This window comes from Thunnus albacares, chromosome 5 (genome assembly GCF_914725855.1).
Source record: "Thunnus albacares chromosome 5, fThuAlb1.1, whole genome shotgun sequence".
Lineage (NCBI taxonomy): Eukaryota > Metazoa > Chordata > Actinopteri > Scombriformes > Scombridae > Thunnus > Thunnus albacares.
The window spans coordinates 35219966-35238128 of record NC_058110.1 but is presented as its reverse complement, the minus strand read 5'-3'; the positions used below and the strand labels follow the sequence as shown (position 1 = coordinate 35238128).

Sequence of the window (18163 nt, the reverse complement as noted above, 5' to 3'; positions counted from 1 at the left end):
GAATTCTAACATCATTCCAATTCTGAAGACCAGTACACCTGAAATCCTAAATAACTATAACATTAACATCACTAGTAATGAAAGATGAGTCTGGGAGAGGTGTTGATGATGCAAAGTTATTTATTTTGAACTCTCTACATGAACATTTAGAACAAACAAGCACATATGTAAGATTATTTTGTGTAGATTTTTCATCAGCCTTTAATACAATGCAGCCACACATACTAATAAAAAAAAGCTCAAATCTTATTTCCATTTAAATCATCAACTCATCAGATTGATTATCAGTTTTCTCACTAACAGAACTCAGACAGTGGTTATAAATGGTCGAATATCTGAATCAGTTTCAATCATATTGTAAAATAAACAAACACTTTCATACTGCTGGAGTTTCTACCAGCTGATATTTTACTGCAACATCAGATATTTTGGTGGAAAAAACAACAACCAGGTACGTTGTCTCTGAACATTTCACTCATATGTTCAGTATCAACATTTTTGGTATTTAAATACATTAGTTAATAACATAAAATGTATTCAGTAGGCCATTGTAGAAGATGTGATGAAGCCTTGTTTTGATCAGAAAAATTAAAAGTATGTTTCACACATCTAAACATGAAAACCAGTTAAATTTGACCTTAACACAATAGGAGGGTTAAATGATTTTAGCATCAGGCTGCAACATCACAAAATGTGATAAAAATAGAGTCTGAATACTTTCTGAATGCACTGTAATATGCAATTGAGTTGAATATGAATGTAATTTCTAGGAGACAGAGTTGGCTCAACGTGTAGAAGAACAATATCAAACAACATCTACATTTATGAAGACAGAATGAACATTTCAGAATAAGCAAGTAAGAAGAAACATGATCAGTTGTGTATCATCAGCATAGAGGTGAAAAATAGCATGTTTATAGTTAATGTCTGCTGATTAAACAAAAAGAAGAAAGAAAGTGGAACAAACTGGAATCTTGCAGCACATGTTAACCTGCACAGTACAGAATCCAGATCCAAATCCAAACATCATCATGTGTTTGCTGTGAGTGCAGAGTAGGTTTGGTCCGGATCCCTGCTGTCTGGATCCAGGCTCTGGTAGACGGAGTCTTCATACATGGAGACTGGAGGACGGTTCTCATAGATGACAGATAACTGAAAATAAAACAGGAATGACATCAAACCTAAAATATAGCAGTAACCACGGTAACAGCCCAGATATTGTGTTCTTCAATTGTTTGCTGATATTTTAGTGATAACAACTGGACAGGCCAGAGGTCTATTAACAATAATTATGATTTTATTTAATTATAGTTTTGTTCATACTAGTGAAGTAGTTGCAGACATGAGATTTTTTATTCCTAACTGCAAAAATAAAATGTATAAATGCCAACAGTAAGAGTTAACATGAGACATACAGAGTTAAAGGAAGTCACCTCCATGTTTCTGCTGTCTGAGGTTCCTCTGGTGTTCAAACCAGAGTTCCTCCTCTTCTTCAGTTTGTAGAGGAGCAGCAGAACAACAGCCAACAGCACAACAATCACAGCCACACATACAACCAGAAGCAGGAATACAACCAGAGGCCAGAAGTAACCTGGGCGAGAGACCTCAGAGATGGCTGGGAAGGAAGAGAGAGAGAGAGACATGTAGTAGTTTAAAAGTCTGGGATCTTTTGTCTTGTATTAGAAGCTTGAAGGTTCCCTGTGGAGTTTTTGACCACAAGTAGCTTGTTTTTACGTCACATGTTAATAATTATCTTACATCATTAGAAATGTAGGATGTGTTTAAACATTAGACGTGAAGATAACAAGGAAATTTATTGTAAAAGTAAATGTGAAATGTTTTCTTCTAGGTGCTGAACTGTCTTATGTGCTGAAACACATGTTGGACCATCTTGTTATTCTTATTAGACAACGTTGTTATGCTGAATTTGACTGTTTTAAGAGGACGTTTTGTTGCAGAGAGACAGTGATGGACAGATGGACAGACATGAACTGTCCTGTACCTGTAAACTGCTCTGTGGTTTCAGGGAAAGATGATGAAGGTGTGAAGCTTCCTGAACTGGAGATTAAACTCTGTGTTGTTGTTGGTGTGGAGGCTGATGGGACTGATGTTGGAAAAGGTCGGAGAGTCCAGTTTGGTTTTGAAGTGGTTGGAGTCGTGAACAATGAAAACACATTGCAACAATCAGATACTGAATCAATAATGCAGAGAAATGAGATGCTGCTCTAGACAGAAAGATCATATTGACAGCATCCATCACATACACAAGAAATACGCAGCATAAAATATGTTAATGAAGTAAATGATTAAGAATATTTGAAGTGGGTTTGTTCTATTAATCACAAGGAATTATTATTTGATTTTTGATTACAGAAGAGTAAGAAAATAACATCCACAGGTTGGTTTTCTGACATTAAACATAAAAGCACAAATGTCTGAAAAGGTTTTTAAAAATCGTACAAACTGATTGTTGTAAATTTAAAAACTAACATTATAAAGGCAACACATTTTACATCAGATTACTTTGTGACTCTACAAATGAGTTTCATCTTTAGAAACATTTTAGAGTATGATGTCTTGAACATTAAGGAACCTGAGGAACCGTTCTTCTCTATGTTACCTAATGTTAATAGAAATATAGAAAAGGTTCCAGGTTGAACAACTAGTATGACTCCGCCAACCTCAGCACTCCTCTTGTTGTCACAAATCAACTTCTGGCTGTAACCCGAAAAATAAGATATTTGTTTCTGTCATGTCATTTCCATCCACTCTTTAAATCTTGTATTCAAAGTTCTTTTTTTTTCATTTAAAAATTAAAACAAAACAAGTTTTCATAATTTTGACGATTTAACAATTGATATTCATTGAACAGAAAATTAGATATAAAACTCACCATCTATAACAATGATCTGGAACGTGTTGGCTGAATCTGGAGACGAAGCTCTGCCGTAACCACACCAGTACCATCCTGTGTCTGACTTCTTCAGCTGTGTGATGGTCACATACAGTCCATGTACAGATCCTTCTCTATATTCAATGCTGTATCTGCCATTCTGAGCTCTGTTCTCTTCTGTTTCAACCAGGATGTCTTCTTCTTTTTTACATTCATCCTTACAAAAGAACTTCCTGCTTCCATAGACAGTATTGATGCATCCTTGTGTGACACTTCCTCCCACAGTTACTATATTGATGAAAGGAGTGTTGTCACCCAACGTTGCTGCTGAAAAGATGAACAATCAACAGTTACTGTCTGTACTTCCTGTAAGATGCTGCAGTCTGATCACAATATTTCCTGCTTCACATTTACACAGATCCACAGAGTCACACTGGGAGCTGCCCAGTTCAACCAGTCTGACTGCTGGAGTAATGATTTCATTGAACATTGATACACACTCAAGAGTCAATATATCATAAACGTCTCACATTCTTCAACAATTTAATTAAATTCAATCTGACTTCATTTATTCTTAAGCTTCAGAATCATTAAATTGGATGAACATAGTAAATATATCAGGTTTTATGACTTTCAGTAGAAACTCACCATCTGTAACTGTGATGTCAAAGTCAGTGTAAGAATCTGGGACTGAAGATCCACCCAAACCAAATCTGTACCATCCTGAGTCTGACTTGGTCAGCTGTGTCAGTCACTGACTGCACAGCAGTTGCTGTTGTTCTACTTGTAGCTGCAGTTGTAGTCACAGTGTCTCTGTGTAACGTCTGTTTTTCTATGTTTTTCTTTCATACTTTCTAATATCAAACACATTAATGAGCAACAAATATTCATGATGGATGGTTCATAACAAGCTCTCTTAAATTATTAACATTGCAGGGAAGATGATTGGAAAGTCACAAAAACAACTTTGCAATATATTTGACAGTGCTGCACACAGGAAGGCTAAACATAGAACTGCAGATACCTCTACACTACACAACTACACTCAGAGACTGAGCTGCTCCCATCTGGCCGTCGATTCAGGGCCCCAAAGGCCAACCGGTACTTATACACAAAGTCTTTTATTCCCTACACAACACAGGCGTTGAACACAGAATGATGCATCAGGGAACACTTGTTATTTTATAAGATTTGCTCTCTGGTATTATTTATATAACCTATCTGCTGCTACCTGCCCATTTACACTATTGTATGTTGTATATTTTGTATGTTTTTAATGGTGTGTTGTGCTATGTGTAGTGTATGTACTTTTGCTTTATTGTGGGAGAAGCCGAAGACAAATTTCCACTGAGGTGGACAATAAAGTCAATTAATCAATTAATCAATCAATCAATCAATCAATATGTTTTGTTAAATTACATTTAGTTTATTTAAATTACAAGATTAGATTATAGAGATGTTGTAATTAGTAACAGAATCATTTAGAGAACGACAGGAAAACTAATTAACATGACAGCAACATGAAAACTTGTGTGATACAAATCTGACATTTGTTAAAATGAACACAATGAATGTCCAGAAGCAGTTTGTGCTGCAGCTTTACAGACACAGTCAGGTAATCAGTCCTCACCTGATAAGAAGCAGAAGAACAGAACATGGTGGATATTCATTCTGAGTTTGATCCTGATGCAGAAAATCATCAAACTGTCAGAGAACTGCCTCTATATGTCTGTCTGATCAATCAGGAAGCTGACGATGCTTTAAGTTAACATTCCTTCCTCTCTCTCTCTCTCTCTCTCTCTGCAACATGAGTGATCTAGAGGAAGCATACATGTTAGACAAGTACAGTATTCAGGCGCTAGTCCACTGAGCAGTGTTTTAATCGAGTCACTAAGTCTCGAGTCCTCAGTGTTCGAGGTCGAGTCATCAAGGTTGAGTCTGAGTGGAGTTCCAGGATGGGCTCCGGTGCTCCACTCTGGCACAGTCAAAGAGCTGACATACAGATAAAAAAGGTCTGTTTTAAACATATTCATGATGCACTGATTGCAATTTTCTCAGCCGATTCTGATTTTCTTTCTTTTTTTCTTTCTTTTTTTTCGGACTTAAAGGTATTACAAATTGCGAGCTTTGTGTCTTCTTCACTCACGCTAAAGAACTTCCATACAAACGACATGTGTGGTTGTTGCTGTCTGTGCCGCAGCTGCTGCTGTGTGCGTGACGTGAACCATAGTGTGGCTATGTGCGGAATATTTGACAGCAAAAAATCTGATATATATGACTTCTTTATCAATTAACAAGTTCAAGTCCTCGTCTTCAACTTCTGAGTCCGAATGCAGTCAATGCTCGAGTTCAAGTCCGAGTCGAGTCACGAGTCCTGAAAATCAGAACTAGAATCCAACTCAAGTCTGAGTCCTGAACTCGACCCTTAACTTGTTTATTTTACACTGAAGAAAGTAAAGTTAAAAGTAAAGTGAATGTACACAGCCTTTGTCAGTTTTAATTTAATGTTGATTTGATGTTGAGGAAATGATTCAGATCAGTTGAAGACATGTAGTCTTAAAACATGGTGTTTTTCTTCCTTTCATCAATACTTTCACACACTGATAACACATATTCAAACCACTGTGGCTAAAAGTTCTCGCTTTGTCTTTAAAAATCATCAGATAAACATCAACAGCACATTCAGCAGTGTTTCACAGGCTGTTTCCATAAACAGAACATGGTCAAACTTCAGTAGATTTAAATCATTCATTAGTAACAGCTCAGGGGTCTGTATCATGAAGAAAGATCAGCTGATGGGTGTCAATTTTTCAGTTTTACGCAACCGTCCTAACCTTTAACGGGCGTCGGTCACCATGGTAACATACACTCCAGAGCAGGTTCAGTTCAAAGATCAGATCAAACATGTCAGCAGCACAAATTTAAAGAATTATCTTTCTGAAAAAGTGGAATCATCAAACAAAATCCAGACTGGGAGCAGACAGACAGGCAGATAATCAGCTCAGAGGGTTGGAACATGATTACAAGCACAATAGACAAGAGGCTGGTATAAATGCTAGGTAGCTAATGAGGAAATACATTACACGAATACAGTTTTATTTCTAAAAGACAACAACAACAACAGTGTCTCTCTCTGTCCCTCTTTCTCTCAACCCAACAGGTCGAGGCAGATGGCGTCCACCTAGAGTCCAGTTCTGCTTGAGGTTTCTTCCCATTAAAGGGACTTTTTACTTGCTGCTGTCACCAAGTGCAGCTCATGGAGGGATGTTGGGTCTCTGTAAATTAAAGACTACGGTCTAGACCTGCTCTATTTAACATGAATTTGATCAAACACTGGGACTTTTTTCTTTTTACTTAGATCCTATAGTTGTTCTTATATTGTTTATTTTGGTAAAACTGGTTCATGTTGAAAATGTTAATCTTTGGCCCTGAAAGTTATAAAAGTAGTGTAAAAACAAAAGTATACACACATTCAGTATCTGCATGAGCATTCATTCTGAAACAAAATATAAGCTATTGCATACATTACTACAGCTATACAGAATAGCCAATAAACTATTTTATGAATTATTCATTATGTAACTAACCTTTTCTTTTATTCATTTTGCCAAGGCATTTTTAGAAGGTAATGAGACAGAAAATGTTCCATAAACATTTTCACAAGTGAACCACTTTATTGTCCTATTGAAACTATATTTGTGGATAATGAAAACCAGTGTAGTCATGGGATGGATCAGGAAACTTCTGCCTTATTCTCAGCACCACACATGATGATATTACCACCCAGACATGTTTATACATGTTGTTGTGCCTCCAGTTCACCATAGTCCTGCCTGTAGCTGTTGGACGCAGCCTGCAGGACCCATGGATGGAGGCACACTCCATCTAGTCCAGTGTGGACTGTCATGCATTGTATCTCTTCCTCCAACTCTGCACACTTGGTCATGACCTCATTTACACCAAAGTAGAGACACACTGACCAATAACTGCCTTGAGAAGACATGTTATTTGATAAAACAATAGACACTTTTATAACTTAAAACCGTTATAACTTTAAACACTCTGTCCCAGTATCTTTTAAAATGTCTTGGAAAAATGTACCTGATTGACGTCCCTACAGCACACACTCTCCAAGCTTCTGGCATGGAGGCTCAGTGACAACAAATGCACCTGTTTATACAGACTCAGGTTTACTACAACACAAGTCAGGTTTGTAGCAGTTGTATTCATTTCAATAATAAACCTGGTCTTATAAGTAGTAATGTCGTATAACTGATTTGAATATGGGATTATCATAACGTTAACGTCACCCTATCATCCACTCCCAGACTGGTGGCATCACAGACTGGTATATCATTTTGAGTTTGAGACCTTCTACTATAATCCACACCTCCATTGTTTTATGGACTATGATTATCTGGACATGCCATAAACTATCATCAGTGTTTCACTATTGCTGTTGCTATTTTCTTTCATTTACTTTCTCCTCCTTTATTCGCTCCATTATTGAAACTCTAAACTCGGCATACGTATGAATGAATGCTACCATATAATGTTTTTTTTTCCTTTGGCATGTACCTCCCATTGAATCTACAGGCAGCCAGGGATCTAGCATATTTACAAAGAAACTTTTAATTAATGTGCAGTATTCAATGTGCCACCAATATAGGTACTTTATACTTGTTATATTTGCATAATGGATATTTATCCCTCTGCTTTAACACTATTATAACTACTAATAACGTTGCTACTACTGTACTACTATAGTTTTGTAATGATTTCTCTGGCTCTCAGTTTGCATCATATGTGTTCCTCCCTTATTTGACAGCCTTCCTAAAACATGTTCATTACTTGACCACCAGAGGGCAATGTAAGCTCAAATGATCTCTGTTTGACTGTTATTGCATCCAATCCTGCCCACAAACATCCGGGTCAGTTCAGTTGAGCAAATTCAACTTGCCTATAACTGGTTAAGATGTGTAGGGGGTAGAATATGAATAACTTGCACACTGTCAGTTCAGTCTTGCATACATTGTTTGACAAGCAATTATGGTTACAAGACTCTAAACCAGTTAGAGAACTGATCTTTAACATGTATATTTTGCTTGTTCATTTTCATATTATAAATCTTTGCACTTTATCTACTTCAGCTATGTTCACAGTGCTCTCAAGGACAGCTGTTCCCTTGAGAATGTTTTTTTCCATGTGGATGACAGCACTGTCAGGTAGGGCTGGGCGATATGACCAAGATCTCATATCCTGATAACGATCCCTATCCCGACATAACACATTTTAATTCAATGTATAAATAGATGGTCGGCATAAAGCCGCCTCCGTATGTGCTTTTACAGCATGCTGGCGGAGGTCAGACTGATTAGAGCTGTAAACTCTGCCATGAGGGAGGACAAAGACGTTACTAGGACGAGGGGAGGACATTTCTCTTCTTTGATAACATGAAAAGTTAAGTTAGACTTTTCTGTTGGCTTCCTGACTCATTTAAAAAAAGACGAGAGAAAGAGAGAGAGAGAGAGAGCAGCTGTGGTCAAGTGAGCTAGAGAGTGAATGAAGAGAGGGAGGGCTGGTAGTGAGAAAGCCGGTGAATCAGATCAATAAAACATTATTTTCTGATTGTTTCACAGCGGTTACTCTAAATCACAAACACACCCACACCGACACACACCTCCGCTCAACCCTGCAGCTGTAGCAGAGACTCTCACACACTGAGCTGAAATTAAAAGAGTGCACATACATTTGGTAAATAACATCAATAAATACAGTCTCTATTGGGTTTTGCCGTCATTTCTGGTTGCCGTCTCGCTGCTTCTCTCCTCTTCCTCAGCGCGGGCGGGGCTCAGCCCTCCGCATATGTGCAGCTCAGCAGAAGAGACAGACAGCGGTGAAGAGTTGACAACAACTAAACTCATTATGTTACTGTCATTGCAATAAAAGCTTTGCGAGTATAAAGCCAAGAAGAGCAATTAATCAATGTAATCTGCACAAAAGATGGACAGACTCCAAATGACGAAAAATATTGTCATGATTTGCGTCACAACGATATAAACAACAGAGCATAATATGAAACGATAGACATTTCTCTCTCGTCACACGATGTATATCGTCACATCGCATATCTTGTCTATTATTTTTATTTCTGTTGGCTGGACTGCACTGCGCTTTCCAAATGAATCGGCGCGAGATGATGGAAGCGGAGGACAGCAGCGACGCAGAGCGACTGTGTTTCTGCTCTGAGCTCTGACGCTCTCAGCTCTGCTGTTAAATGTTGTGAAGTCATTCAACTCCTGTTGAAACAGACATGTACCAGCGTCTCTGCGTCTCCTCCTCTACCGTCCAGTGTGATCAACTCTCCGGCTGGCAGCGCTGTCAGCAGCCTGCAGGAGAGACGCTCCGCGGTGCTTTTGGATGTTATAACTCAACTAATACCAGGATACAAGCTTTTTATTTCTCTGATGTTTTCAACAACAGCATTAAAACACGAGTCTTGCAGGTAAAACATGCGACTCATGCAGCTGATGATGATCAGTTCTCCAGATCCTCTGTGTTCAGGGGCGGATCTAGAAAAATATTTATGGGGTGGCAAAAGGGGGGCAGGAATTTTCGAGGGGTGGCAATGAATTAAATCACAGTTTGATAAGACAATAGTAGACATAATTTACACAAACACTTCTGCTTGCAGGACTTTATACATAACTCAAAAACATGTCTCATATGTGGATATAATGGCATGGGCTACTATTTACAAACTCATACAAACTTAATCTCATGCAATCAGTGTTTCATATGAAACAGTCAACTGAATGAGAGAAAGAACTTTGATGACACTGCTGTATGTGGGTCATTATCACATGAAAAGCATTAAGGTAGGACACTGGTGATGAATGACATATGTGTGAAAGGAAGAATAAAACTGTGTCAGAGTGGTAGCATTGCAGGATGCATTTGTATAAGTAACTATCCAAAGTAAAACTTACCCATGACGATCTATGATCTATGACCCCGCTGAGCTATGTTTTCAGTTGCTGTCAGAATCAAGATTTCAGCAAGTGTTTTGACATAGTACTGATTTTCAGCAACTTGCTTTTTGTTTTGCTCATCCATTAACCCAAACATTGAGCTATTTTTATCCAAATTTTTTTTGTTCTCTCTCCAAGCAAACATGGCATTTATGTGACCTTCAGATCTGGCATGAGAATGGAAACCACTGTCTTTCATGGTTGCCTTTTTCCAGTTGCAGTAGCCTTCAAATGAGGTGAAAACTGTCCTTGGAGCATCAGGTAGGGAAAAATGCCTACATGCAAAGCAGTAAGCTGAATTGTTTGATTGCGAATATTCTAGCCAGGGGTAAGTTTTGTACCAGTCATTTTGAAAGCTTCTTCTGGCTCCTCCTTGGAGGGTCTTGGGGAAGCTGCCTCGCTGTGGTTGCATAGGCACCTCACACCTGGACTTAGATATGTCTAGAAGATGGAGGGGAGAAAAGATTAAAACTGCACTACATATGAACTAGTCTTAAAATATAAGAACTAGAAAATACAAAATATATTTGGAACTGTCATTGATTAGTTATAACTTTCAGATTGTGTAAACACACAGTAACATTTAGAGTATTTTTTGATTCATGTGTTTAATTTTGGCAATCTAAAATACATTTCAAACAAAATATTAAAATTCTGTCCCCATCTAATTACACTTTCACATTTACAAGTTCCCCAATTATTCATATTTAGACTAACAAGAATATTTATATTTATTTGAAGAAGTCTAAGCAATGTCTCTTGTAGCAAAATTTTATAAGGCATTAATTAGCATATAATAGCTAATACTTAGTTATGGAGTTTAACTTGTGGTATATTACTAATCAATACCAACATTTTCTCTTGTAAATAATGTAAATTGTGTCATGGTTATTATTTTAATACAGTATTTTCTATTACTGAGTTTTTTTTACTCTATTTACTGTCCACTTGCTACTGTAACTTATCTTATGCATTATCTTATTTCATACCATGTGGACCAGCTCGACTGGAGATAGCTGGTGATGGTTCACTCCTTTCCCTTTCTCTTTCTGAGCCCTGTACTTCATCTTCTCTCTTATTTTCTCCGTCCTCATCTTGGTGGTGCACTCCCTCCATATAATCTCCGCTGTGTTCTGTCACCTCCTCCTGTCCCTGGTCACCTTGGCCTTGAACTCTGTCGCGTTTCTGTTGCCCTTCTCTCTCTCCTTTCAACTCGTCTCTGTCTTCTTTCTTTCCTTTCATCTCCTTTCCCTCTCTCTCCACCTCGTCCTCTCCTCTCTCTCCTTCCTCATCTTTTCTCTCTCCTTTCACCTCATGTCCTCCGTCTACCTTGCTCAATTGTTCATTTTCAATCTCTTTGGCTTTTCTCTTCGGTCCGAAAAAACTGTGTATGTTACCTTTCCTCTTCATTTCTGCTGGATTCACAGACGTTTAACGTTAATCAATGTTAGCTTAAATTAGACGATAGCCAATATTAATGTAACGGTTACATGTACAAAATAACCTTCTTCAACTAGATTTTTTCATCTTAAAAGCAACATAGCAACTGTACAAGTTACACTAACTAACTAACTTACAACTAACGTTATACTAGGACTGTACTTTCATCATTCGATAATTAATCGGTATTTACCTCTTTACTCCCGTGTCTTCTCTCCTTGCTCCTCTGCTTCGCGCCACACAGTTTAAAAATAAAATAAACAAAGAAAAGGTCCAGTTGTGCCGCTCTGACGCTCTCGTGCTGCATTCGGTGCAGTAGGACATCAGAGATTCGCGCTCGTAAAAGTCAAGTTGGCCATAACTTTTCTTTGAATTCGTTGCTGCCAAGTGGGGTGGCAGCAGGGGAGGCAAGGCATTATTTTAGGGTGGCAGCTGCCACCCCATGCCACCCCGGTAGATCCGCCACAGTCTGTGTTGCAAAGCTGCTGTGCTGATCCAGTTTGACCTGCTGTGTGTCTGTGGTCACCCGCCTTCCTGCTTCACTGCCTTGAGTTGAGATTGTCAACTAGAAGTCTGTTTATTGAATTTAAAAGTAAAACTGTCTTTCACTCAACCAGCCTGAGTGTCTGCATGAGGGTTCTGCTTCCTGTTGTCTAAACTGTTTTTTTTTCAGACGGACCCGGACCTACAGCCAAGACAGAGGGTTATGATTTAAAACCTGACGGGGCGCTTCTGTTTTAATTGGCGCAGCTTCTGTCCTCTTTACGGTAGTGGTTTAGTGGATGAGGAAACGCACAGACCAATAGCATGCGAGTTAAGCCATACCACGTGATACCACTCAGCCAATCAAGTTTGTCTATTCCAATGAGGAAACATTGCGACTCCACAGTGCAGACAGATGATGGAGAGTTGGAGGCAAGACGAGTGAGACGGAGAAAGAGAGAAAGACGAGTGAGACGGAGAAAGGGAGAGAAAAATAAAGAAGAAATGGCGCTCTCCAAAAAAAGAAAAGTGTATAGCGAAAATAGAGCATTAGATCGATTATCAGTTTTCTTACTAACAGAACTCAGACAGTGGTTATAAATGGTCTAATATCTGAATCAGTTTCAATCATATTGTAAAATTATTGACAGTGTTATTCTGTCTCTTCTCAGTCAGTTGGATCAATCACATGAACTCATAACACCAGAGCTGTGGACTGGTGCGACAGATCTGTTTTAGATTCACATGTGTCCAAAACTAAAGAAATAGTAATCTCACCAAAACACACAGACAGTTCCAACAATCATTCTTGGTTTCAGTAAGTGTTGAACTCGTCCAGACCTACAAATACTTGGGAACTGTGTTGGATGACAGATTGAGATTTAATGACAGTACAGATGTTATTGTGAAAAAGGCTCAGCAGCGTCTGTGCTGTAAACCAAACTCCATTAGAGTCGATCAGAGAATATTGACAACGTTTTATTCCTCTTTTATTGAAAGTATTTTAACTGCTGGTTTACATTTGTCAAAAGGACAAGAACCCATTGCAACATGTTGTTAACTTCAGCTCTAAAATTATTGGCAAAACACAAAGATCCCTGTTACATCTTAATACTGAACAAGTCCTCAACAAAGCAGAGAAGATTATCAGCAACCACACACATGATGTCCTCTATGACTACTTTAACCTGATACCATCAGGAATGTGTTTTATATCTCCTGCATGTAAAACAAACGGAAGGAAGTTTTTTTTCCCAGAAAATCAGATTTGTGAATTCTAGAAATGACCTTCATATACGACTAAACTGTTTCACAGTGACGTTGTCTTATCAAACATAATCTCTGCCTGGATGATGTTCACAGTAATGAATGAAGCTACATTTCTATGTGTCTCTGCAGTGGGAGGGAGGAGGTCGGGGTGGATGGGGGGCTACAAGATGCAGGACTGTGACAGCAGAGACCCGGGTTCACACCCCTGATCATCATCTGGTATTTGGTTTTCCAGGTTTTCCAGGTTTTGGTAGGAGAGTTTTTAGGACCTCTCTTAATGAGGTAGGAGGAATTTCAATAACAAAAAGCACTATAATAATATAATATAATAACAAATGAAATGATGGTGGAATTACTGTGCTGATGAACTGAGTGATGTGTTTCAAAGATATTTCAGTTCTCTTTAGACTCTGAGGTTGTTCCTGATCTCTGGAAGAATTCTAACATCATTCCAATTCTGAAGACCAGTGCACCTGAAATCCTAAATAACTATAACATTAACATCACTAGTAATGAAAGATGAGCCTGGGAGAGGTGTTGATGATGCAAAGTTATTTATTTTGAACTCTCTACATGAACATTTAGAACAAACAAGCACATATGTAAGATTATTTTGTGTAGATTTTTCATCAGCCTTTAATACAATGCAGCCACACATACTAATAAAAAAAAGCTCAAATCTTATTTCCATTTAAATCATCAACTCATCAGATTGATTATCAGTTTTCTCACTAACAGAACTCAGACAGTGGTTATAAATGGTCGAATATCTGAATCAGTTTCAATCATATTGTAAAATAAACAAACACTTTCATACTGCTGGAGTTTCTACCAGCTGATATTTTACTGCAACATCAGATATTTTGGTGGAAAAAACAACAACCAGGTACGTTGTCTCTGAACATTTCACCCATATGTTCAGTATCAACATTTTTGGAATTTAAATACATTAATTAACAAAATAAAATGTATTCAGTAGGCCATTGTGGAAGATGTGATGAAGCCTTGTTTTGATCAGAAAAATTAAAAGTATGTTTCACACATCTAAACATGAAAACCAGTTAAATTTGATCCTAACACAATAGGAGGGTTAAATGATTTTAGCATCAGGCTGCAACATCACAAAATGTGATAAAAGTAGAGTCTGAATACTTTCTGAATGCACTGTAATATGCAATTGAGTTGAATATGAATGTAATTTCTAGGAGACAGAGTTGGCTCAAAGTGTAGAAGAACAATATCAAACAACATCTACATTTATGAAGACAGAATGAACATTTCAGAATAAGCAAGTAAGAAGAAACATGATCAGTTGTGTATCATCAGCATAGAGGTGAAAAATAGCATGTTTATAGTTAATATCTGCTGATTAAACAAAAAAAAGAAATGAAGTAGAACAAACTGGAATCTTGCAGCACATGTTAACCTGCACAGTACAGAATCCAGATCCAAATCCAAATATCATCATGTGTTTGCTGTGAGTGCAGAGTAGGTTTGGTCCGGATCGCTGCTGTCTGGATCCAGGTTCTGGTAGATGGAGTCTTCATACATGGAGACTGGAGGACAGTTCTCATAGCTGACAGATAACTGAAAATAAAACAGGAATGACATCAAACCTAAAATATAGCAGTAACCACGGTAACAGCCCAGATATTGTGTTCTTCAATTGTTTGCTGATATTTTAGTGATAACAACTGGACAGGCCAGAGGTCTATTAACAATAATTATGATTTTATTTAATTATAGTTTTGTTCATATTAGTGAAGTAGTTGCAGACATGAGATTGTTTGTTCCTAACTGCAAAAATAAAATGTATAAATGCCAACAGTAAGAGTTAACATGAGACATACAGAGTTAAAGGAAGTCACCTCCATGTTTCTGCTGTCTGAGGTTCCTCTGGTGTTCAAACCAGAGTTCCTCCTCTTCTTCAGTTTGTAGAGGAGCAGCAGAACAACAGCCAACAGTACAACAATCACAGCCACACATACAACCAGAGGCCAGAAGTAACCTGGGCGAGAGACATCAGAGACGGCTGGAAAGGAAGAGAGAGAGAGAGACATGTAGTAGTTTAAAAATCTGGGATCTTTTGTCTTGTATTAGAAGCTTAAAGGTTCTCTGTGGAGTTTTTGACCACAAGTAGCTTGTTTTTACATCACATGTTAATAATTATCTTACATCATTAGAAACGTAGGATGTGTTTAAACATTAGACGTGAAGATAACAAGGAAATTTATTGTAAAATTAAATGTGAAATGTTTTCTTCTAGGTGCTGAACTGTCTTATGTGCTGAAACACATGTTGGACCATCTTGTTATTCTTATTAGACAACGTTGTTATGCTGAATTTGACTGTTTTAAGAGGACGTTTTGTTGCAGAGAGACAGTGATGGACAGATGGACAGACATGAACTGTCCTGTACCAGTAAACTGCTCTGTGGTTTCAGGGAAAGATGATGAAGGTGTGAAGCTTCCTGAACTGGAGATTAAACTCTGTGTTGTTGTTGGTGTGGAGGCTGATGGGACTGATGTTGGAAAAGGTCGGAGAGTCCCACTTGGTTTTGAAGTGGTTGGAGCTGTGAACAATGAAAACACATTGAAACAATCAGATACTGAATCAATAATGCAGAGAAATGAGATGCTGCTCTAGACAGAAAGATCATATTGACAGCATCCATCACATACACAAGAAATACGCAGCATTAAATATGTTAATGAAGTAAATGATTAAGAATATTTTAAGTGGGTTTGTTCTATTAATCACAAGAAGTTATTGTTATTTGATTTTTGATTACAGAAGAGTAAGAAAATAACATCCACAGGTTGGTTTTCTGACATTAAACATAGAAGCACAAATGTCTGAAAAGGTTTTTAAAAATCGTACAAACTGATTGTTGTAAATTTAAAAACTAACATTATAAAGGCAACACATTTGACATCAGATTACTTTGTGACTCTACAAATGAGTTTCATCTCTAGAAACATTTTAGAGTATGATGTCTTGAACATTAAGGAACCTGAGGAACCGTTCTTCTCTATGTTACCTAATGTTAATAGAAATATAGAAAAGGTCTCAGGTTGGACAACTAGTATGACTCCGCCAACCTCAGCACTCCTCTTGTTGTCACAAATCAACTTCTGACTGTAACCCGAAAAACAGATATTTGTTTCTGTCATGTCATTTCCATCCACTCTTTAGATTTTGTATTCAAAGTTTATTTTTTTCATTTTAAATTAAAACAAAACAAGTTTTCATAATTTCAATGATTTAACAACTGATATCCATTGAACAGAAAATTAAATTTAAAACTCACCATCTACAACAAAGATCGAGAACGTGTAGGATGAATCTGGAGACGAAGCTCTGCCGTAACCACACCTGTACCGTCCTGTGTCTGACTTCTTCAGCTGTGTGATGGTCACAGACAGTCCAAATACAGATCCTTCTCTATATTCAATGCTGTATCTGCCATTCTGAGCTCTGTTCTCTTCTGTTTCAACCAGGATGTCTTCTTCTTTTTTACATTCATCCTTACAGAAGAACTTCCTGCTTCCATAGACAGTATTGCTGCATCCTCTTGTGATATTTCCTCCCTCAGTTTCTGTACGGATGAAACGAGTGTTTTGACCCAATGTTGCAGCTGAAAAGATGAACAATCAACAGTTACTGTCTGTACTTCCTGTAAGATGCTGCAGTCTGATCACAATATTTCCTGCTTCACATTTACACAGATCCACAGAGTCACAGTGGGAGCTACCCAGTTCAACCAGTCTGACTGCTGGAGTAATGATTTCATCCAACATTGATACACTGAGTCAATATATCATAAACGTCTCACATTCTTCAACAATTCATTTAAATTCTATCTGACTTCATTTATTCTTAAGCTTCAGAATCATTAAATGGGATGAACATAGTAAATATATCAGGTTTTATGACTTTCAGTAGAAACTCACCATCTATAACTGTGATGTCAAAGTCGGTGTAAGCATCTGGGGCTGAAGATCCACCCAAACCACATCTGTACCGTCCTGAGTCTGACTTGGTCAGCTGTGTGAAGGTTACAGTCACAATTTTTCTTCCAGAAGATCCATCTTCATATCTGATGCTGTATCTGCCACTCTGAGCTGTGACATCATCTGTTTTAATGAGAATGTCTTCTTCTTTACATTTTCCTTTACAGAAGAACTTGGTGCTTCCAGATGAAGTCAAGGAGCAAATAATTGAACCATTTCCTCCTTCAGCTCCAGCAAAAAGGTTTATTGCATTGACGAGTCCAGTGTTTCCATCCTGCAGTGCTGTTGGAAAGATGAACAGTGAATACTGATGATCAATACTTTGTGTATTGTAGACTTACTGTAAACAGACTGCAGATTAATGAGGGCTAATCCATCAGTTCACAGAGAAGCAGAGATGATACAGAGGCAGCCATTAGCAAAGTTTTCACTCACTGTACAGCAGTTGCTGTTGTTCTACTTGTAGCTGCAGTTGTAGTCACAGTGTCTCTGTGTAACGTCTGTTTTTCAATGTTTTTCTTTCATACTTTCTAATATCAAACACATTAATGAGCAACAAATATTCATGATGGATGGTTCATAACAAGCTCTCTAAAATTGTTAACATTGCAGGGAAGATGATTGGAAAGTCACAAAAACAACTTTGCAATATATTTGACAGTGCTGCACACAGGAAGGCTAAACATAGAACTGCAGATACCTCTACACTACACAACTACACTCAGAGACTGAGCTGCTCCCATCTGGCCGTCGATTCAGGGCCCCAAAGGCCAACCGGTACTTATACACAAAGTCTTTTATTCCCTACACAACACAGGCGTTGAACACAGAATGATGCATCAGGGAACACTTGTTATTTTATAAGATTTGCTCTCTGGTATTATTTATATAACCTATCTGCTGCTACCTGCCCATTTACACTATTGTATGTTGTATATTTTGTATGTTTTTAATGGTGTGTTGTGCTATGTGTAGTGTATGTACTTTTGCTTTATTGTGGGAGAAGCCGAAGACAAATTTCCACTGAGGTGGAC

The 18163-nt window shown here is 37.9% G+C and overlaps 1 protein-coding gene and 2 long non-coding RNA genes across 5 annotated transcripts in view; 1 reads left to right on the top strand and 2 right to left on the bottom strand.

Moving 5' to 3' along the window:
- Positions 1 to 18163, bottom strand: part of LOC122981768 (polymeric immunoglobulin receptor-like) — a 724120-nt gene that overhangs the window by 681067 nt on the left and 24890 nt on the right. For 2 of the 3 annotated variants that reach the window (XM_044350512.1, XM_044350511.1), the window contains exons 2-3: positions 17070 to 17411; positions 16427 to 16753 (exon numbers count right to left, since the gene is read on the bottom strand). In XM_044350512.1, the coding sequence (XP_044206447.1) occupies positions 16427 to 16753; positions 17070 to 17411 (669 nt within the window). Of the gene's footprint in view, positions 1 to 827; positions 1153 to 1433; positions 1616 to 16426; positions 16754 to 17069; positions 17412 to 18163 lie in introns of those variants that run through there. The other variant, XM_044350513.1, reaches the window with a different exon arrangement.
- Positions 2016 to 15550, top strand: LOC122981841. The gene is made up of 3 exons (XR_006403337.1): positions 2016 to 2154; positions 5936 to 5939; positions 15539 to 15550. It is a non-coding gene; the product is annotated as an uncharacterized LOC122981841 (long non-coding RNA).
- Positions 14320 to 15414, bottom strand: LOC122981840. The gene is made up of 3 exons (XR_006403336.1): positions 14985 to 15414; positions 14384 to 14703; positions 14320 to 14334 (listed from the first exon to the last, which is right to left on the bottom strand). It is a non-coding gene; the product is annotated as an uncharacterized LOC122981840 (long non-coding RNA).